Source organism: Vombatus ursinus, unplaced genomic scaffold (genome assembly GCF_900497805.2).
Source record: "Vombatus ursinus unplaced genomic scaffold, bare-nosed wombat genome assembly UNPS02014787.1, whole genome shotgun sequence".
In the NCBI taxonomy this organism is placed as follows: Eukaryota; Metazoa; Chordata; class Mammalia; order Diprotodontia; family Vombatidae; genus Vombatus; species Vombatus ursinus.
The window spans coordinates 4,696,758-4,719,510 of record NW_020954565.1 but is presented as its reverse complement, the minus strand read 5'-3'; the positions used below and the strand labels follow the sequence as shown (position 1 = coordinate 4,719,510).

General features: G+C 39.2%; 1 protein-coding gene across 3 annotated transcripts in view; it reads left to right on the top strand.

Moving 5' to 3' along the window:
• The window catches only part of EXTL2 (exostosin like glycosyltransferase 2), a 76,457-nt gene that overhangs the window by 31,410 nt on the left and 22,294 nt on the right, over positions 1 to 22,753 (top strand). For 2 of the 3 annotated variants that reach the window (XM_027868245.1, XM_027868247.1), the window contains one exon: positions 8,017 to 8,171. The exons of the other annotated variant lie outside the window; for it this stretch is intronic. In XM_027868245.1, the coding sequence (XP_027724046.1) occupies positions 8,017 to 8,040 (24 nt within the window). In that variant the 3' untranslated portion in view covers positions 8,041 to 8,171. Of the gene's footprint in view, positions 1 to 8,016; positions 8,172 to 22,753 lie in introns of those variants that run through there. 3 annotated transcript variants of the gene reach the window in all.

Genomic DNA, 22,753 nt, shown 5'->3' with positions numbered 1-22,753 from the left:
TTAGCCTTCCCAGAAACAGGTGGTGTGTGCCTGCTGGAACGTTTTCCAAAGACTGTATTTTATTTCCTACCTTACTCAACATACTTTGAAACACTGTTCTAGCTTCAAATAAGCAGTGGTTTCTTATGATTCTTAAAGTATTAAAATGCAAAATGTGTTTATGAGTTAATAAGTTCAGCCCAACTTATGCAATTGGGCTAAAATCTCAGTGAAAGTGGTTTTCCTGGGCTCTTGCCACCTCCTTTAAAAACAACAACAACAATGAAGAAGGTAGACTGGCTACAAACTTTATAATGGGTCCCAGTCTGATGGCAAAGCAACATCCTTTGCTAAAACTTACCTCCCACTTATGTAACCAGTACATGGCATGCCAGATGTGAACCCTCCCCACAGTGTAACCCTTCATGTGGGACATGTCTGCACATTCTCTTTAGGCTAGCTCACTTGAACCTGCCTTCACATTGACAGGTCGGTATTCCCAAGAAAGAATCACCACTATGCAGTTATAACTCAGATTCTCTCAGGGTACTGGGGGTAAGGCTGTTCTAATAGGAATATGTTCCTCTTACTTACTACTGTAGTTCCTGAGGCTGCACTACTGTGATTTCTAACTATAGAGAATCAGTCAGTAATAATAATGACGTCATTAACTCTTAAACATAAAACATTTACTTAGTGATAAGGAAAAAAAATCAAAATAGTTAACCCATAAACCTAGGTCAGCCTCTCCCACCAATGCCCATAATATCTGTGAGGAGAGAGTGGGCACAGACTTACAGAAATCTATCATTGAGGCATATGAGAAAGAAGCACATGTGATCTCATCCTCATTGTTGTACTGAGAAAACATTACCCTCTTCTCTCAAATGGACGAAGCAGTGACAAGCTCTTTTTAACTCCCAATCACCCTTAAAAACGTGCTTAGGAAGTGTTAGGCTGGGGTCATGCTAAACAATGCCCTTACATCAGAGGCCTTCTGGTTGTCTCTTTGGCAGGTGTAGACAAGCTCAGGGAGGTCTTTATTCAACTGGATCCTGGTTTGTCCAACCTGTTTCTGCCAGCAAAGCAGATGTAAATCTTTTCTTCTACCTTCTGTTTCTCTAACAAACAGAAGATGGCAGTGGAGAGCAGCCAGCACTTCTGATAGGTTTCACTTATTTAAAGCTATTGTTTTTCTTTCTCAAAGAGGACCTTGACATCTGGAAGGTGATTCCACGACTTGCAAATGAATTGGATTTAAGTGAGGAAGGGCTGTGCAAAATAGAATGTGCTGGAGGGCTAGAAGCAGAATTCAATTCTCTGCCTATGACTTCAGCCTTTCTTCTGCCAGATAGCGTCTCCTACTGGGACAGCTGAAGCTTTTCGTCAGTTGACTCTCCTGCTGTATTCCTAACTACCTCTTGCTGTCTTCTTGACATAGTTCCCTCTGGTTTCTTCAACACTCTTAGTGACTCAAATCAAAGCTTGCCGGGGCCCAGTGACTTATCTTTCCCTCATGAGGTAAAACTCATAAAATCCACCTTCCTCTTATGAAATCAAGAGTCCTTATTTAGGCAAGTAGGTGATACAAGCAGATAGAGTGCTGGATTTTGAATCAGGAAAAACTGAGATTAAATCTTGCCTCTGACGGTCACTAGCTATGTGAACCTGGGCAAGTCTCTTAACTTCTTAGTCTCAGTTTCATCTGTTAAAATACTGTGAAATAATTTAAAAAGTTGTTGTGAGGAATAAATGAAATGGCATGTAAAGTATTTCACAAATTTTGAAATGCTGTATAATAACTGTTAGCATTTATATATCACGTGCTTTAAGGTTTTCAAAGCACTTTACAAATATCTCATTTTATCCTCACAACAACCCTGAAAGATAGGTGCTATTATTAATCATCCCATTGTCTGCAAACAGTTATTTGATTTACCACATTGTGAGTTTTAAATTCTCAGCCTCTAAAAACAATAAGAGGTAATTGAGCTGAGGGACCCCAGTGCTCTGCAGCCTCAGTCATTTTTTTACCCTTATACAGGTCCTATCAGTTCTGTGGCCATTTATCCTAACTGTCTTTGCATCTCCTGCTGCCTATGTTCTCTGAGGGAAGATGGCATGGGGCCAGGTGCAATGCAATCTCCATTTCCCCCTGAGCAGAAACACACCTGATCTCCAGCCTCAGCTTGAGATGAGAAGAGGAGTGGCTGATCTCTGGCCTTCTATCTTCTACTTTGCCTATCCCCTGAGGGAGGAGGAAAAGATGGGGAATGGACTTGCATTTCCTACTGCCTGTCTCCTGCCTAATCTACAGCCTTTGGTAGAAAGAGGAGAAATGAAACAGGGGCTCCTATCTGACCACATGCCTTCTATCTTGTGCTGCCCAGCTTTTCTTTGCTTCCTTGTTGGTTTTCTCTTGTTCTCTTCTGTGCACTTTTTTACTTTATTTTTCTCCTCTACCCACTCTAAAGAAGGCTATAATTAAGCATGGATACACACACATATACGTAGGTGTCTATAAACATAGACATATATATATATATCTATATATATAGATATATATGGATATATATTTATATAGATATATATACTCATACATATATATGTAAGACCGTACTATGCTTATTTCATCCTGTCATCTGTTTCTCTGAAAGTGGGTAGCATCTTTCTTCATAAGTCCAAGTCTTTCCATGTTTTCTCAATTAAGTGGTTCATTTCCTACAGCACAGCAATATTTCTTTCTGAATTCAAGCAGCACCTTCCTTCATAGGATCTTTGAGGTTAATTTGGATATTTATAATAGTCAGAATGACTTGGTTGCTTAAAGTTGTTCTTTTTGGTGAGGCAATTGGGGTTAAGTGACTTGCCCAGGGTCACACAGTAAGTGTCAAGTGCCTGGTCTAAGGCCAGATTGGAACTCAGGTCTTCCTGACTCCAGGCCTGGTGCTCTATCCTCTGCGCCACCTAGCTGCCCCCTCAAAATTATTCTTAAAACAATACTGCTGTTACTATATACAGTGTTCTCTTGGTTTTGCTCATTTCGCTCTTCGTTATTTAGTATATTTTCATATATTCTCCTCCCCAACTCTTGCTTTCGTACTAGGGGACTTCAGCATACATATTGACCCTTCCTCAAACACTCTAATTGTTCAATTTTTCAACCTGCTCATTTCTCATGAGCTACTCCTCCATGCTACCTCAGTCACAATCAAAGGTGGTCATATCCTTAATCTTGCCATTAGCCACAAATACATCACTTCCATATTCAAGAGTTCTGAAACCCCCTTATCTGATCATAATCTATTGGCTTTCCACCTTTCCTTCATCTTCCTCTAACGAATTTGACATTTTGATCACACGATGACCTTCAATCCCTCAACTCCTCAGTTCTCCTCTAGGACATCTCCCCTTATCTAGCCACTCTTTCCTCTTTTCCCCAGATTGTCCCCTTGGTGAACCAGTTCAACTTCACACTGTCCTCAAACTTGGATCACTTCTACCATCTTCTGCCTTTGCTTCTACATGCATACTGCTTAATGAAGGTGGAGAAAATCACACAGCCATTCTGATTGTGTCCATTACCAATTATGTCACAACTTCAACTGGGTCCTCGCCACTACTAGGCAATCCTTCTATACTTCTGTTATCAACTCACTCTCAAATTCTCCACAGTGACTCTCCAAACCTTTTAATGCTTCCTTAGTCTTCCATAACTTCTCTTCCCCTGCCATCTCAGCTGAGAACTTTGCATCAAATTTCCACTATCCTTAATGAAATAAATATAAAGCATATACTTCATTAAAATTAAAGCTCTACTTCTAAAGTCATATCTTTAAAAATAAAAAAGTAAATTTATATCTTTAGTATATACCAAATTTTCTTCCAGTAACTCTCCACTTTCCCTTCCCCTCCCAGAGAGGTATTCCATGTAACAAAGAATATTTATGAAAATTAAAACAATAAAAAGAAGAGGAAGAGAAAAAATCAGCAAAACCAATCAATATATTGAAAAATTCTTTGCTAGAATTTTTTTTGGCTTCCTTTTCCTCTAAATATAGAGCTTTGGCACCTCTGTTAAGTGTTTTTTGGTTTTTTGTTTCTGTTTTTTGTGAATCTACTTTAAGGCAACCCTATTGTCACATGCTTTCTTCTCCTTACACTAAATTCCCCTCTCTCCAACCCTTCCCATTTGTCACCCTTTTCTCTAGTTTTGGAGTTTTACTTCACTTTTAATTCTTTTCCCTTCTTTTTCTTTTATTTGTTGTTGTTACTGTTCAGTCATTCAGTCATGCCCAACTCTTCATGATTCCATGGAGCATACTGTCCATGGGGTTTTCTTAGCAAAGATACTGGAGTGGTTTGCCATGTCCTCCTCTAGTGAATTAAGGCAAACAGAGGTTAAGTGACTTGCCCAGGGTCACAGAGCTAGTAAGTGCCTGAGGCTGGATTTGAACTCAGGTTCTCCTGACTCCAGACCTAGTACTCTATTCACTAAGCCATCTAACTGCCCATTTCTTTCATAGAAGCCTTTTATTAGCAGAATTGCATCTTTTTTTTTAAGTGAGGCAATTGGGGTTAAGTGACTTGCCCAGAGTCACACAGCTAGTGAGTGTTATGTGTCTGAGGCCGGATTTGAACTCAGGCCCTCCTGACTTCAGGGTTGGTGCTTTATCCACTCTTGGATTATTTTTTGAATTATGTTGTTCAGATTTTTTTGACTTGTTATGTTCTTCTGAGAAATTAACCGTTAAGTTGTCTATACATGTACTGTCTTCAAGATCAACCTGTTTTGCCTTTATAGAAATCATATGAGCTTTTATTACCTTTTGCTTCTTTTCCTTGAGATTGTCCTTCATTTCTATATATTTGTATTCCCAATTAATTATTCTTTCTTTAGCTTCTTTGGAGAAGTTAAAGCCACCATGGATTTACATTTTTCTGTTCTGCTAATTATTTCTGCTTCTATGATTCTTATTTTTCTCTTGAACCATTCAGGAACATTCTGCTGTGATTCCACACTCTCTTGGGAATCTACAAAGTCCTCTGATCCATCCAGTATTGATTTAACTTGGATTGATTTACATTTTTGGTGGTCATCTTTCCTTCTGTTTTAATGTTCTCTGTTGATTTATCTGCTTGTACTCAAATTTTTTAACTTAGTTTTCTTCCTCCAGAGGTCTTTGGCAGTCTTAGTCTTTTCTCCTTATATTCCTCTATTTCTCTCTGATTCTTTCCTCTTTTATGGTTGTTATCCTAAAAACTGGACTTAATTGCTGTCTCAGCCTCCTCCCACATTGGGGAATTAACTTTTCACCAGCCTCATTCCCTGCCCCAAATGACTTCTGGGAGGAGATGGTGTGTCAGAACTAGATTCAGCTGGATGCCAGTCGCCTTTCCTTCACCCATGGTGCAGCTCCCCACCAGCACCTCCTTCCATGCACACACACACACACACACACACACACTCTGACACCTGACACCTTGTCCCAGTTCCTTCTGTTCTTTAGTTCTCTGGGTGAGCATCCCACTGACATCTCAGACAAAGAAAGCTTCTACTTTATCTCTCTGCCTCTTCGACAGTGGGTCAAGTATGTGTGTGTGTGTGTGTGTGTGTGTTTACAGAGCTGAAGTGTGCTGTTTGTTGTCAGCACAGTCAGAAGAGGGGGTGAGGGCAAGGGCAGGGTGAACTATCAGAGATTGCAGCAACAGCAAGGAAATTGTTATCTGTATCACAGAGCACAAGCTCATGGGTTCAGTTGTACTTCCCTACTAGAGCACGGTGGTTGCTAGATGAGTTAGAGATTAGCCTTTTTGCTGTTAATTCATTTGACTGATACCTTATTAGTCTTGTTGGTATCTTGCTCTGTGGAGATAGCTGCAATTACTTCATCTCTTATGTAAAATTCTTATGGGGGGGATGAGTTTTGAGAGTTTGAGAGGATCGAAGAAAAGTCCTCTATCTTGTTAGTCATGTGATCTGAAAGTCAAGTTATATCCTTTTTTAATACTCTAATATAATGGTGTTAAAACCCAAAAGAGAAGTGTTTATATTACAGAAATAACATAACGGCCAATATGTAGTGGGCTAGATACTGATCAGAAAAATAGAAATTCCTGGAGGGAACTGTTATTTCTGATGTAGGTAATTTCTATAACCCTGGGCAAATTATTTGAGCATCACTCTCATGGGACTCGTTGTTGTTCAGTCATTTCAGTCATGTCCAACTCTTCATTGACCTCATTTGGGGTTCTCTTGGCAAAGACCCTGGAGTGGTTTGCCATTTCCTTTCTCCAGCTCATTTCACAGATGAGGAAACTGAGGCAAACAGGGTGAAATGACTGGCCTAGGGTCACACACACACTGAGGCTAGATTTGAACTCAGATCTTCCTGACTCAAGGCCTAGTACTCTATCTACTGGTCATCTTGTGGGGTTCACACATCTATTTAAAAAAAGAGGGACACGTACTTCAGTTTCTGATAAATTGATCTTCTGATTTAAGACTGGGGATTTAGCACTTGTATTTTAAATTTTATGCCTTTTAAAATAACCACACTAAAAAGGCAAGGGAAGGTGAGATAGTAGAGAGGGGCATGCAAACAGTAGGTTTCTTTGCTGTATCAATAATGATTACATTAAATGAATTTTTAACTTGACACTGAGAATGTCAACACAAATATATTTCACTGTTTTGCTGGTTGTGGGTGGGCATTGTATGTGTTTATATGTGTAATATTACTACCCTGGTCCCCACTGACTACAGGCCACATATGTTACGTTTTTCCCCAGTCCATAGTTCTTTGGTACCCTTAAAGGGGTTGAAGTGTCCAGGCTCTCTGCCAATGGTCCCAGCCCCCACCCATGATATTCCTTCAATCATAGGGGATGGTCCTCTGCACTCCAGTTCCATTTAACCACTAACACTGAATTAACTTTTACAAAGACATATTTATTTCAAAAGGTATAATCACAAATATACAAACTTGCTTCCTAACATATAGGGCATAATCTCTCCTCTAATACCAACTCAGTCTCTGAGGAAAGAGGATTAGGTTCAGAAACAAATGGCTTGTTTCCTATAGAGCACAGAACTACTTTTAACTCCAAAACCCTCCTTAGGCTGAGTCCCAAGCACCCTAGTTTTCCAGGCTTCTCAACTGGGCCGACTGGATGCACCATTCCACTTGCAATACTGGCTCCAAGGTTGTCATGAGTTGAAACTTTGGTGGGATGCTGACACCTGAAACTGAAGACAAATGACACAGAATAGAAATTGATACCCTACCGGCCCATTTCTCAGAGCCAAGGTAAAAAAGAGGGAAAACAGAGATAGGAAGTACTTTCCGTCTTAATGGTTCAGTTCATGGCCCCCAAGCTGTGAGTGAACACAGCAAGAAAGAACATAAGCAAGAAAGAGAGTGACCTTCTCAACCTTACCAGTTTTAAAGATGTAGCCTATTCCAGCTAAGCAGCCTATCTAAAGAGGCTATACCCACCCAGTGATAGGGGACACAGGGTGTCCCTGTTCATGTTAGATCTGGGCATATCTGTACACATATGTAAGTGCATTTGTGTAGAGAAAATATCGATGTACTTGTCTTCTCCTTCTGTTAAAAGTTCTTAAGAATTTAAATTTAGTTGATTTCAGTGCAATTCTCTCTAGCAATGTATTTTGAAAAAAATATTACATAATGCTGTTGCCTAGGGCTTTGTAAATATATACACAAGCCCGTTCTTACCTGTCAGATATTTATATCACAGATTTAGATCTGGAAGGGACCTCAAAAGTGTTCTAGTCCAGTAATGTCTAATTCAAATAGAAATGAGAGCCACAAACCCATACATAAGGCTCACTCAGGGCCACATATGACTTAGAAAACTACATATTAATATTAGCTATGTTCTATTGTATTTTTAATTTGTTTTGTTGAATATTTTCCATTTACATATTAATCTAGTTCAGGCTGTACTTGGGAGTGTTGTAGGCTTCCATGTTTGACACCTCTGATCTAGTTTGATCCTCTCATTTTACAGCTGAAGAAGATGAGGTCCAGCTAAGTTGAGTGAGCTTCCCAAAGTCACCGAAGTAGCAAATAACAGAGTTGATACATAAACCCAAGTCTTCTGATTCCAAACCCAGTGTTTTTCCAGTAGCACCATATTACCTCCCAGTACCAGTTCATTGATCATGATTATGGATGGTAATCAGGATGTAATTAATAAAAAAAAAAGTCTCCTGAAAGAGAATTATCATGTAAAAGCTTATTTTTGTTTGTTTTTATTTCAGTAAATTGCCAGCAACCTCTGTGCTTTCCACTTGACATTTGCAAGAGCCAAAGAAAATATAGAACAATTCTAAACAAAGAATTAGAATTCAACTAAATTCAGTGAACACTTACTAAGTGCAAGCTATATACAAGGCACAGTGCTAGGCACTGGGAATTTAAAAATAAAAACAAAACATTCCTGTGCTCAAGAAGTTAACATTCTAGTGAGAAGATAGAAGGTATACACAGATAAAGGAAAGTAGCACTAACTGCGGGATTACTAATGATAATAGCTAAAATTTATATAGTGCTTTAAGATTTGCAAAGTGATTTACAAATATTCTCTCATTTGATTGTTTACTTTTTTTAAACTTCATTTCTCTTGGGGTTTTTTGGTCTTTCTTTCACAACATGACTAATATAGAAATATATTTTGCATGACTACACATGTATAATCTATATCAAATTGCTTGCCTTCTTAAAACGGGGGAATGGAAGGAAGGGAAGGGGGGAGAATTAGGAACTCAAAATTTTTAAAAAATGAATGTTAAAAATTGTTTTTACATTTACTTGGAGAAAATAAAATATTAAAAAGAAGTATAAAAACAAGTTTGTAACTGTTCTAGTAGAAAAAATGAAAGGTGGTAGACAGTCTAAATACTAGCAATTATTAAATCTCTATTCTCTAGGCTATCAGGGAAAATGAAGTTTTCTTAAGAAAGTGAAAAAAAGGGGCAGCTAGGTGGCGCAGCATATAGAGCACTGGCCCTGGAGTTGGAAGGATCTGAGTTCAAATGTGGCCTCAGACACATAACATTCACTAGCTGTGTGACTCTGGGCAAGTCACTTAACCCCAATTGCTCGTTTGATTCTTATTACAATCCTAAATGATAAGGGCTATCATTATCTCCATTTTAACAGATAGGGAAATGGAGGCGAACAGAGGTTGTGACTTGTCTAACAAATGCAGCCAAATTCAAACTCAAGGCTTCCTGACTCCAAGTGTTCCATCCATTGCACAACCTAACTGTCCTATGTTGAGGATAACCTTCCTTAGGCAGGAGCACCTGAGTGGAGCCTTTAAAGGAGCCAGGAGTTTCCTGAAGTGTAAGTGAGGGAAAACATTCTAAGCATTGGGAAGAGGAAGTATGGAGGCATGGAATAGAATGCAATTTACAGGGAGAACCAAGTCAAGTCAAGACAACAGGCATTCAAGTATTGTTTAGACTGTCCAGTGTGTGAGGAGGTAGGGACTGGATGTGTGATTTCATTGGTATAGGAGAGCTTCCTGTTGAGGAAAATCCCTCCACCTTTGAAGTAAGCCTGGAAAAGCAGCCTGGAGTCTGATTGCAAAGAGCTTTAAATGTCAAACCGAGGAATTTGTGTTTTATCTTAGAGGCAATGCAGCATCTAGAGCTGCATTGGATGGTAACATAGACCTGTGCTTTTGACATATTAATTTGGCAGCTACATGGAGGATGGACTAGAGAGAGGAGAGACTGGAAACAAGGAGTCTGTTTAGGAGACTATTGTAATGTAGTTCAGCTGAAGTGTGATTAGGGCCTGAAGTAGAGTGGTAACTGTATGAGGGGATAGATGGATGGATGGATGATGGATGAATGGATGGATGGACAGATGGATGGATGGACGGATAAATGGGTGGATGGATGGATGGATGGATGGACAGATGGATAGATAGATGGATGGATAGATGGATGGGAGAGATGTTATGGACTAGAGTTGGCCACTGACTGAGTTGAATTGAACTGAATAAAAAAGATCAGATTGAACTACACTGATTTGTTGGTCCCAGATCCTCAAAATGATTCTAACTTAATGTAATGAACTTTATTGTGACTAAGACGATGTATAGAAGGTGTTTTTGAAGTGGTCAGTTTCTTAATCTGTAAAATAGGGGGGTAGACAATGGCTTCCAAGGTCCCTTCCAGTTCTAAATCTATGATCCTATATAAATTACAGTTCTTTTTTTTTTCCTTTGTCAGTCAGGCCTTAAACTGAGTCAAAAGGATGCTCTGCCTTACCACCAGATGTCAGTGCAACCTAAGAAACTGACAACTCTCCTTTCTCTGAGCCACCCTCCCCCCCCCAGGTTTGAGCCTGCCAATCAGCTGCAAAGAGGGAAAACAGTCTTAAAATAGCAAAGCTAAAAGCCTCCTGCCAATGTCTTTGATTAAGGATAGCTTCTTAAGTGGTGCTATAGAAAAAATTAGCCATCCTTCAAAAGTTACCGAGTTAAAATGGGATTTCGCCTATGTAAATCACATTACATAAGTTATAATACGTTGTTATTATCATAATTTATATGACAATAACATCTGACAGTGACATTAAAAAGACATGGTTCTAATTAACTACTAACTTCTAGTGACATGTTCCCACAGGAGTTTCATAGGGACAGGTTAAGAGCCACCAGCCCTCATTATAGCTCTTGGGGGATGTTCTTAATTGCTAATGACAATCTAAGACATCAGCAATATGTGTGTGTGTGTGTGTGTGTGTGTGTGTGTGTGTGTTGAGAGGGGGTTTTCTAGGTCAAGGTTAATGTAAGTTCCTCAAGGTGAGGGATTGTGACATTTTCATCTTTTTTGTCCCCAGCTCCTGGTAGAGTGCCAGGCATACTGTAAGCCCTAAGGAAAGCTTGTTGATTGATTATTACTCTGAACCATTGTATTTTAAGGTAATGAGTTCCTTTCCACAGCAGTTTGTGTCACTGTTCCAGAGAGAGATCTCCAGTTCTATTTTCCCCACGCTCTAATTGAACATCATGCTTTGAAAAGAAAAATTCCCCAACAATGACATTAGCCATCGTAGAATTTCAGAATCTCAGAACTGAAAGAAATCTTATTGGTCAACTGGCCCAACTTGGGCTGAAGAATAGTCCCCTCTACCAGGTATCCAACAAAGATACCCACAGAACACAAATCAGACCCTGATTTGTATGATTCCTGAGATGTAAATGCTCACACTAAAAATTTAACAAAGAGCTTGGTTCTAGCATATGCCTGCGTCCAATGCAAATAAAAGGAAACATTTAGTTTAAAAGTGCTTCAAAAATTTTTTTTCCTAAAAAGCAATACACAGAACATGATTTTAGCACCCCTACTAATAAAGTTCTTCGAAATTAGATGTAACCTAGATCGTGACTTTCTTAATTACTGGAGAGAATAATTACTTGCTGCTCCGTGCCTACGAGAGCTTGAGAGAGAAATGATCCTGGCAATCTGGCTTCCACTTTTTTTTGATGTGTAAAATAAGCTTTAATTTTAATATCTTTAAAAAATACTATGTAGTATTTTTAATGGTATTTTTATTATTCCAATTACATGTAAAGACAATTTTAACATTCATTTTTATGAGATTTTTGAGGTCCGAATTTTTCTCCCTCCCTTCTTCTCTCCCTCCTTCCTAAGATAGTAAGCAATTTATTGTGTGTTATATATGTACAATCATGTAAAACACATTTCCATGTTAGTCATGTTGTGAAAGAAGAAAAAGAACAAAAAAAAACTACAAAAAATAAAGAGTGAAAATGGTATGCTTCGATCTGCATTCAGACTCCATCAGTTCTTTCTCTGGATGTGGATAGTATTTTCCATCATGAGTCTTTTGGAATTGTCTTGGATCTTGGTACTGCTGAGAAGAGCCAAGCCAATCAATCACATAGTTGATCATCGCACCATGTTGCTATTACTGTGTACAATGTTCTCCTGATTCTGCTCACTTCTCTCAGCATCAGTTCATGGAAGTCTTTCCAGGTTTTCCTAAAATCTGCCTGCTCATCATTTCTTACATTGGCTTCCATTTTCAAGGGAGAACACATATGGTTCCAGGATCTCTTCAGGGGGAGGTCCTTGGAGGAAGACAAAAACTCTGGGAAGAATCAAATATGCTCAAAGTGTGATTTCTCTACATGTCAGCTTTCTCTTCTTCCAGGGACCTCTCTCTTAAGAAAGCCTGGAAATCAAGTGGGTGTTCTCTCAAAGCCAGAAGTTGGAATCCCAAAATCTCTCTTCTCTCAAGTTCTATAACTCATACAAGTGTGGAACATTCATTCTCTCTGCCAATGAGAAGAGGCGTATGCTTGAGTAAATGCTTGAGTAATGCTTGAGCCCCAGGTTACATAGATAACCCAAGACAGCAGAGGACTTCATTCTGATTCAGAGTCCTTATTCCCTGCTGAGTATTATGTCAACTCTGCCCCCAGCTTTTTTCAAATAGGAAGGAATTGAACACAAACACACAAACAAACAACTCCAACTACAACAATTACTACTGGGCATTTTTTTTTTTTTACCAAAGAATCATATTCATGCTTCTTAGCCAATTAAAGACATCATGGAGCTAATTCCAACCCATAGGACTACAGTAGTTTTTTTTTTCTTTTGCTGACCCAAAGATCTGAAAATAAAACACAAATATCATAAGTATATACATACACTCACATATACTTTATAGACCTAAGCACATATCATATGTGCAGGGGGAAAACATAGCTTAACAACTCATTGGAACCTAGATCTAAATACATAATTCATTGCATAGGAAAATATCCTATAAGGAGAATCAAAGCCAAGAAGAGGCATTGATAAGATTTGAAAATTAAACCATCTTTCTTGACTGGGAAACTACATACACAAACATTGTAAAATAGAAGGCATTGATATACCAATTTAACTCATCTCATTTGATTCTCATAAATCTGCAAAGTGTATGTAACAGGTATGATTATCCTCATTTTACAGAGAAGCAAAATGAGGCCCAGAAAGGTTAAGAGATCTATCTACAACTACAGAGTAGGATTTGAATTCAGGTCTCCCTAACTCCAGGTCCAGGGCTTTTATCTCTGTACTTCATTGCTACTGGTACCTAATCGAGACTAAAACCTTCCCTGTAATCCACAAAACAACAACAACTTGAAACAAATGAAATACTTATATGCTAAGGGGAACAAAACTTCCTGGCATTAGAAATATGTGCATTTAATTTTTTTAAAATAATATGTAAAAAGTACCCCTTGTTACATTGCCCTGTGAGTTGTATCCTAGGTTACTGTCTACATCCCTTTAGTAATGTCTTCAGGAAAATATACAAACTTCTCCCTCTAATTTTTACTTCTTTGGCCTACCTCTTCAGCCATTTTTATTGGAGTTTTAGAGAGGATAAGTTTCTGACTTGACCGGTAGGTGTCATGTGCTCATGTATGAAATACTGGCAAAAAGTTCTCCATGCCACAGTATTCTTTTTAAAGCATAAGCCTAATATTTTCATTCACAGTAATAACACAATTGAAATGAAACATCTTTGAGTAAACACTCAAAGATAGGAAGCTCCTTTTCACATTTGGTTCCTAAATTTTGTTTTAGGACTAAGTAGTGTAATTATACTCATGTATACAAGGCTGGAAAAATCCATCTCCTTCTTGTATTTTTAATGCTTCAAACACTTTCAGATGACGAAATCATGACATTGCATACTCAAAGAATTCAAAATGGAAGAGAGTTTGGTACCCATCTAGTGCAATCTGGACCTCAACAGGAAGCTGGAGGTACTGTGGAAGGAGGGGAGATCTATAGTCAGAGATGACCTGGGTTCAAATCTTACCTTTGACACTTATTATTAGCGTGATTGCAGTCAATCACTTAGCTATTCTGGGCCACAGTGTACCCACCTGTAAAATGAGGAGGCTGGACTAGACAGATTTTAAGGTTCTTTCTAGCTAGGATTTCTAGCTATTCTCTCTACTACCTGCCCAAAAAGCCCTAGTGCGGGGGAACTGTGAGTTCCAAACTGTGACTGCCAAAGCAGCCCATTCCGTTGATTATCTAGCTTTCATTGTTAGCAAGTTCTTCCTTACAAGGGAAGCTAACTGGCTCAGTGGATAAAGTACCAGGCCTGAAGTCAGGAAGACTCATCTTTGTGAGTTCAAATCTAGCCTCAGACGCTCTCTAGCTGTGTGACCCTGGGCAAGTCACTTAACCTTGTTTGCCTCAGTTTCCTCATCTGTAAAATGAGAAGGAAATGGCAAACCATTCTAGTATCTTTGCCAAGAAAACTCCAAAAGGGCTCATGAAGAGTTGGACACTATTGAACAACTTAATCTTCCTTACATCAGTCTTTAATCTGCTTCATAATTCACTTAGCCAAGCTTTACAAACTCATTCCTTTAATGTTTGTAACTGTAATTGCAATGCCTCTCTTTTTAATCATCTTCACTGCTTTAAAAAAAAGGTTTTTTTTCCCCCTATATGACCAGTGAACTAAAATGGAAACAAATATATGAATTCAATTTCCTGAGGCTTACATATAGGTCAGAGATGTGTTCCCAAGACCCAGGACCTTATTTCCCGTTGAATGAAATTGAGGTCATTATTTTAGGGGGGTAAAAGATGTGGGAAGGGCATGGAAATTTACATAGTAATAATTCATTTTTATATAGTGCTTTATAGTTTATGGGATGGAGCAGCTAGGTGGCACTGTGGAGCTGGAGTCAGGAAGATCTGAGTTCAAATTCAGCCTCAGACACTAGTTGCATAACCCTGGGCAAGTCACTTAACCCTGTTTGTCTCAGTTTCCTCATCTACAAAATGAGCTAGAGAAGGAAATGGCAAAACCACTGCTGTATCTTTGCCAAGAAAGCCCCGAATGGGGTCAGGAAGAGTCAGACGTGACTAATAGACTAAAGGACAATAATAAATGGGATCTTAGACCTACAGCTGGAACAACTCGCAGAGGCATTCGAATCCAACCCCCTCCTCCTTTTAACAGATGAGGAAACTGAGCCCCAGAAAAGGGAAATGACTTGCCCAATGTTATCCAAGTCAAGTGTCAGAGCTGGGATTAAAATTCAGTGCTTAGCTCTGATCAGCCTTTGAGGTAAGGAATGAAAATTGTTACGACCATTTTACAGATTGGAAGTTAAGCCTTGGAGAGATACAGTAACTTGTCCAAAGCCATACAGCTACAAGGGGCAAAGTGGGGATTCGAACTCAGGTTTCCTGATTCCAGCTCTATTGCTTTGTTCACTGCACAATACTGCCTCTCTTGAAGACATGGACAGGTACTCAACACTGACTTAAATGATGTTAAGAGAGGGTCACAAGTGACTGAGGACCAAGAAGACATTTAAGATTATGAATTGAAAAGGGGTGTGTGTGTGTGTGTGTGTGTGTGTGTGTGTGTGTGTGTCAGAGGCAAAGTGGCTTACTGGAAAGGGAATGGGACCTGTATTTGGGAAGACCTGGGTTCAAATGTCAATTCCCATACTCCTTAGCCATGTGACCCTGCACAAGTGACTTTATCTTTCTGGGCCTCGATGTCCTCATCTGTAAAATAAACAGGTTGAGCTTGATGGCCTCTAAGGGCCCTCCCAGCTCTAAATCTATGATGCTATGACCTTGGCCAGCTCCCTCATTTTATAGATGAGGAAACTAAAGCCCAGAGGGGTTTCTCTCTTCCAGTGATGGGAAGCTTGCTCCTACTCACACAGTCCGTTTTACTTTGGATCAGCTCAGCTTGTTAAGTAATGTTTCCTCTTAGTGAGCTGAAAACAGCCTCCCCATAACTTACACCCATAGGTCCTGGCAAAGCCATGTAGGATGAAATAGAACAAGAGGGAGCGGTCACTTTTCCATGGATGTTTCTGCATACTTTTTGTGTCAGATGGAGATGGGCCACAGAAGTCCTCCTGGGTAATACTAGATGAAAGTTTGACAAGGTCTTGTCCTTTGAGTGCAAACACAATCCATGTGGCACATACAGTGCTGTGCCTGGAGTTAGAAATGCCTGGGTTCAAATCTGCCTTAAGACATATACTAGTTGTGTGACCCTGGGAAAGTTGTATAACTTCTATATGCCTCAGGCTACTCTTCAGAACTTATATCATAAGTCATAGACAGGATGAGCTCCCAAGCTGATGACATCACAAAACCTCCCCAGTATTTATCCTATTGCAAATTTTTTACAAACTTTTCTTCTTTCCTTCCTTCCTTCTTTTCTTCCTTCCTTCCTTCCTTATTTTCGTCTTCCCTCCCTTCCTTTCTCTCATACACTTTTAAACATGTCTTATTAATGCTTTTTTTAAATGAAATTTTCCCTTTCCAGTGACTTCCCACCCACACAACTGAACCCTGCCATATAGCAAATGTGTTTATTAAGCAAAAAAAAAAAATACTTAGCTGTATCATATACACACCTTCATGACAGAAACACAGGACCTAAACCCAAATGCAGGGTTAGTAAAATAGATTTAAAATAGGTCCTTCCCCAAACTATGAGAGTAAAAATAATTATACTATGGCCTTCTAGTTCTGACCAACAAATAAAAGCAGAAAAAGAATGTGGATTGGAGGCCCTAATGAGAAACCCACCATACCCTCACAGTTTTCATATACATTTGTAAATAGTCTCATTCTTTTCTATGTCAGCTTTAAATGATATGTCCCGGATTTCTCTATCCCTGAACTTACCATTAATTAAATTCATCTTCCCCTTACTAAATTTCATTGTTATTGTTCAGTTGTTTCAGTTATGTCCAACTCTAGGGCTCCATTTGGTGTTTTCTTGGCAGAGATACTAGAGTGGTTTGCCATTTCTTTCTCCAGCTCATTTTACAAATATGAAACTGAGGCAAAGGGAGTTAAGTGATTTGCCCAGGGTCACACAGCTAGTGAGTGTCTGAGGTCAGATTTGAACTCAGGTCTTGCTGCCTTTGGGCCCAGTGTTCTATCCACTGCACCACCTAGCTGCCCTTACATTTACATTATTAAAGCATAAATACCTAATGTGTGATTTAGGGTCCTTCATATCGTTCAGGGCATTGCTCTGGTCAGCATGGAGGTAGCTATTTTTCACCCTGCACCACTAGTAATCTAAAGTATGCATTTCCAAGGGAACTGGGTAAGCAAGATCTTTGAGAGCCAGGTAAAGCTAAGCGCTGATCAACCTTGTGACTCCAGCTTCCTCCAATTCAGTAAACATTGATTAGGTGTCTACCATATAAGACAACAGACAGTATGGGATAGTGGATCGAGAATCATGGATCTAATTCTGGAAGGAAACTTAAGGACCATCTATTCAACTCATCTCATTTTATTGGTAAGGAAACTAGTGTTCAGAAAAATTGTGACTGACCTAAGGTCACACAGATAGTAAATTACAAAACCAGGATGTAGAATTCAGGTCCTACTTATTACTCCAAAGTCAACATGTTTTTTAAAGCACATAGCTGCCTCCTTAGAGTCAGAGAAACCTGGGTTCAAATCCTCCCTCTAACCATCATCCTCCACACACATACACCCTTTCCAAACCCCACCACCACTGTGTAAGATGGGCAACTTACGTAACCTCTCAGAGTCCCACGCAATGATCTGTACTGCATTACTGATATGCATTCTGTGTAGGGAATTTCCAAACTAGGAGTTCCTGAAACTGTTATGAAATTACTGGTCTGAGCTCTGTGCTAAGAAGTTTGGATAGGAAGACAAAAATGAAAAAGAGCCTTGGCCCTCAAGAGAATTTGATTGAATTGGGGAATACAGCATGTAAATATTAACTCTATATTCTAACCAGCAGAGCTAACTGGTCACAGATGAATAACCCCTTACGAGTGCCAAAACTGAGGGCATTTTTAGAATAAATTGAAAACAACTGGACTTTGCCTTCTGCCTTTGAATTGTTTGGTTTTGATTTCTTTGAGAGTCTGGTAAATTTGAGTGGATCTTCTTAGGAAGGGTAATTGCTAAGGAGTGGCTACAGAGAAGCAAGACCGACATCTGACCTCAAAAACTTCCTACATTAAATGGAATTTGGAAAGGTCTTGAATCAGAACAGGACAGGAAATAGGGTAGGCAGTCAGGAGTCAAACTAAGGGCCATGTACTTTCCTCATAAGCAAGCCAGCCCTTCAGGCTCTCACTCGGAGCCAATTATACTCGCTTTTATAATGGAGAAGAAAAAATATTAAGCATCTACTATATGCAAGGCATGGGCAGCTAGGTGGTACAGTGGATAGAGCACATGGCTTAGAGTCAGGAAGACTCATCTTCATGAGGTCAAACTTACTAGCTGTGTGACCTGCACAAGTCACTTAATCCTATTTGCCTCCGTTTCCTCATCTCCATCTTAAACTCCAAATGGTCATAGAGAGTTGGACACAACTGAACAACAACAACATTAAATCTAACCTGATAGAATCAACACTTTCCTGGGGGTATGTGTCCCCTTCTGATTGTCCTTCTGTTCTCATATTTATTTTCAAATGTTTCATTAATTTTTTTTGACAAGGGCATCACTATCACCACTTCCTCTATTCATATCCAGCCTCAGACGCTTACTAGCTGTGTGACCCCGGGCAAGTCACTTAACCCTGTTTGCCTCAGTTTCCTCATCTGTAAAATGAGCTGGAGAAGGAAATGGCAAACCACTCTAGTATCTTTGCCAAGAAAACACCAAATGGGGTCATGAAGAGTTGGACATGATTGAAATGATTAAACAACAACACATGCAAGGCATGGAGCTAGACACTGAAGATACAAATAGTTATAGCTAGCTATAGCTATGCTTTACATCTATTATCTCATTTGATCCTCCCCCCAAACCTGGTGCTATTATTATCTCTATTTTCTAGATTAGGAAACTGAGGCTGACTTGTCCAGGGTCACACAGTTAGTAAGTATCTAAGGCAGGATTTGAGGCCATTCAGCCAATCAAGAGATACCCACTACAAGATTCCTGACAAGCACTCATGCAGCTTTCACTTCAAGTCACTTCCTGGCAGTGATAAGAAACTCACTACCTCCCAAGGAAGCACATGCCATATCAGGAGGGCCTTGATTGTTAAAATGTTTTTCCTTGCATTAAGTCTCTACTATTTTAATCTATTACTCCTAGCTCAGCTCTCTGGGACTAAGCAGAATGAGTATATTGTCTGTTCCATAAAAATAGCCCTTTAAATGCCAAAGCCCTCCTTTCTTCAGACTAAGCATCCACAGTTTCTTTCACCAATCCTCATACACTAGGATTTGTGGTCCTGTTATCATCATGGTCTCATTCTGTACTCATTCCAACATGCTTTCTAAATATGGTCCCCAGAACCATCACCTAAGGATACTGGCTAAATGAAATCTCACTGTCCTCTCCGTCCCCCACCCCCAACTAAATAATATTGTCATCATTATTATTAATAGTATTGTGGCATTTACCTCCAAGTTTAAACTCAATTTGCCAGTAAACTTTTGAGAGACACTGTACTCACTGCCAGTTCAGATATCAGCCTCCTTGGCTTTCTTTTCTACTTCAGGATAGAAACGTCATAATTAACAATATGGTATCATTCGTCGAGCTTGACTGATTCTCAAGGAGTGTGTCTTCTCGGGTGTTGTCCATGCTTCCATTGTCCTGTAGCCGTTTATATTTGTTTCATCAGTGATGCTTTCCCAAAACCAATGCCATTTATCAAAGGATAGTAATTAGCAAGAAGTCGAGATATATGTCCGCTTTTGGGAAAATAATATAATTGCTTCTTGTCATCTGCTTTTCCCCCAGTTCTTTGTTATTCCTCAAAACTAATTTTAAATGGATTAGCCAGTGTATTAGTAAATTCCCTTAATATATCAGTACTCACAGTAGAAGAACAGGAAGCTCTAGATATAATCAGATAGCAGAATAGATAGAGTATAGAACTTGGAGTCAGGAAGATCTGCGTTTGCATCCCACTTCAGACACTTGAGAGTTATGTGATATAGTCACTTAACCTCTGATTACCTCATTGCCCTAATCTGTAAAATGGGGATAATAACAGCACCTACTTCAAGGGATTGTTCTGAGGAACAAATGAGATATTTGTTAAGCGTTTTGCAAAACGTAAAACAGCTACATCAATGCTGGCTAACATTATTTCATTCATTTATCCACTGTTTCTTGTTAGCTCTTTATGCAAAATCTTCATTATTTCCCAATTGGCTATTTTTACTTATTTGAATACAATAATAAGAGCTAGCACTTTTATAATGATTTCAGAATTGCAGAGCTCTTTATATTTGTTCTTCAGAACAACTCTCTGGGGTAGGTGCTGTTATTATCCCCATTTTACAGATGAGGAAACTGAGGAAGACTGATTAAGTGGCTTGCCCAAGGTCACATGGCTACTAAGTATCTGAGGCTAGATTCAAACTCACAATCCACTTCACCACCTAGCTACCTTCAGAGCCTTTTAACCACCAATTGTACTTTTTGGGTATTTATTTCTGTGGCCTTTATTCAAGGGAACCAGAATATCCAATGGGTTATGATCACTGGTGTTTATCCCTGATCCTTCATGAAGCCTTGAGCTTTCTATTAAGTGAAATATAATCTATTTCATTTATTCAAGGGTGTGTGTTTTCATTCACATGCATTCACTTCACTGTACTATCATAAGATCAAAGATCCAGAGCTGAAAGAGTCTTCAAAGGTATTGTAAAATTCAAGCCCCTCATTTTATAGATGAGGAAAATGAGTCGTGGGTAAGTTCAATGATTTGCTCAAGGTCAGGATTTGAACTTGAACTGGGATCCCCTGACTCCAAAGTGATCTTTTCACCAAATCATGATGCCTCTGCTAATATGGATCACATTCTTTCCATGTCTCTGTAGATTATCTCTGTGAGTTGTTATGGCAGGAACATTCATTGTGGCTTCCCACATTCTAGTAGTAAGCATTTCTGTAGTTAGTTACTTTGGCACTCGGACAACAGCCAGTCGGTACATCACCAAGACAGTATTCAAAGCCTCTCTAAGTTAGCAGAACCTACTAGAGGTTGTGGCTAAATAGATGTGTGTTTAACTGTTTCTCTAATTAGATCCTATTCAACCCTGTCCATTCAAATGCAATTCAGTCCAACTGAATGACTATTTATTAAACTACTTGCTATATACAAGGCACTGTGCAAGGTGCTGAGGGTAGCAGGACAAAACCAAAACAAAAAACAGTCCCTGACATCAATGAACTTACATGCTACTGGGGAATACACATATAAATATACACATACACAGATAAGTGTAGATCTGGGTTGCTAGATGGTATAGTGCATAGGGTGCTGGACTTGGAGTTAAGAAGGCCTAGGTTTGAATCCTGCCCCAGAAACTTGTTAGCTATATGATGCTAAGTAAATCACTTAAGCTCTTTGTGCCACAGTTTACTCATTCATAAAATGAAGATAATAACAGCACCTATTTGGGGAGAAAAGGAAAACATTAACTTTTTTGTTCATTTGTTTCAGTTTTGTTCCATTGCCTTCTCCAGCTCATTTTACAGATGTGGAAACTGAGGCAAACAGGGTAACTTGTCCAGAGTCACACAGCTAGTAAGTGTGAAAGGCAGGATTTTAAGATGAGTCTTCCTGACTTCAGGCCCAGCTCTGTATCCACTGTGACACCTAGCTGCCCCTAAAACACTAACTAGAAGGATCCGAAAGGTTTCTCATAGGAGGTAGTATATGAGCTGAGCACTGCAGTAAATCAGGGGAGGAGTTGATGAAGAAGAAGCACATTTCAGCCATAAGGAATTATAATTTCTTAGAGAACAGAGGCCATGTTTTCTTCTGCAGTTCTCCCAGTGCTTGCACGACACTGAACAGTTGTACGACCCCTGAGTCACTTAATTCTAGCACCTTCCCTCTGTTAATTATTTCCTCTTTATTATCCTGTATATAGCTTGCTTTGTATATATTTGTTTGCCTGTTGTCTCCACCATTAGATTGTAAGCTTCTTGAGGGCAGTTACTGAATTTTGCTTCTTTTTGTATCCACAATGCTTAGCACAGTGCTTGGCATATAGTAGGCATTTAATAAATGTTGATTGATTGATTGATTGATTGATGGTTTCAGAACAACAAAAAAATGTAGTATTTAGTACCAAAGATCTTTGATGCTGGAGAATGACCTCTCCTTTTCCCCCTTTCTCCCCATTCCTTGGCCTTTTACAGTTATGCTGGCCTCATGAAAACAGAGTTGTCCTAATTTCCACTCAATGAAGTCATGTTTTTCTATCTATTCTATTCCTTGGTTTTAGTTTTGTTTCCCTCTTCAAGACATCCATCATTCTTTGAGAGTTTCCCAGGGAATTTCCACTTGCTAAACAGAAAGTAGAAGAACATACTGCTGACAAATAAGAGTTTCCTGGTTCCCACATAGCATCTCCAAAAATCCTTTCATTCAGTTTAGTTAATGGACCACTGTGCTCACAAAGTGCTACCACAGACACCCTGCTCAAGTTCTCACAGCAAGTTAAAACTGTGTATTCCATTCAGATGTCTTCAGGATTCACTTCCTCAGAGAGAAATACTTTATGTCCTGGTAATGTTCTGAGGCAGAGCTTCTGGCAAAGTACATGAATGAATGAATGAATGAATGAATGAATGAATGAATGAATAAGCATTTATTAAGTATTTTTGGTGCTTTTCAGTCTGGATCCTCATGACCCCATTTGAGGTTTTCTTGGCAAAGATACT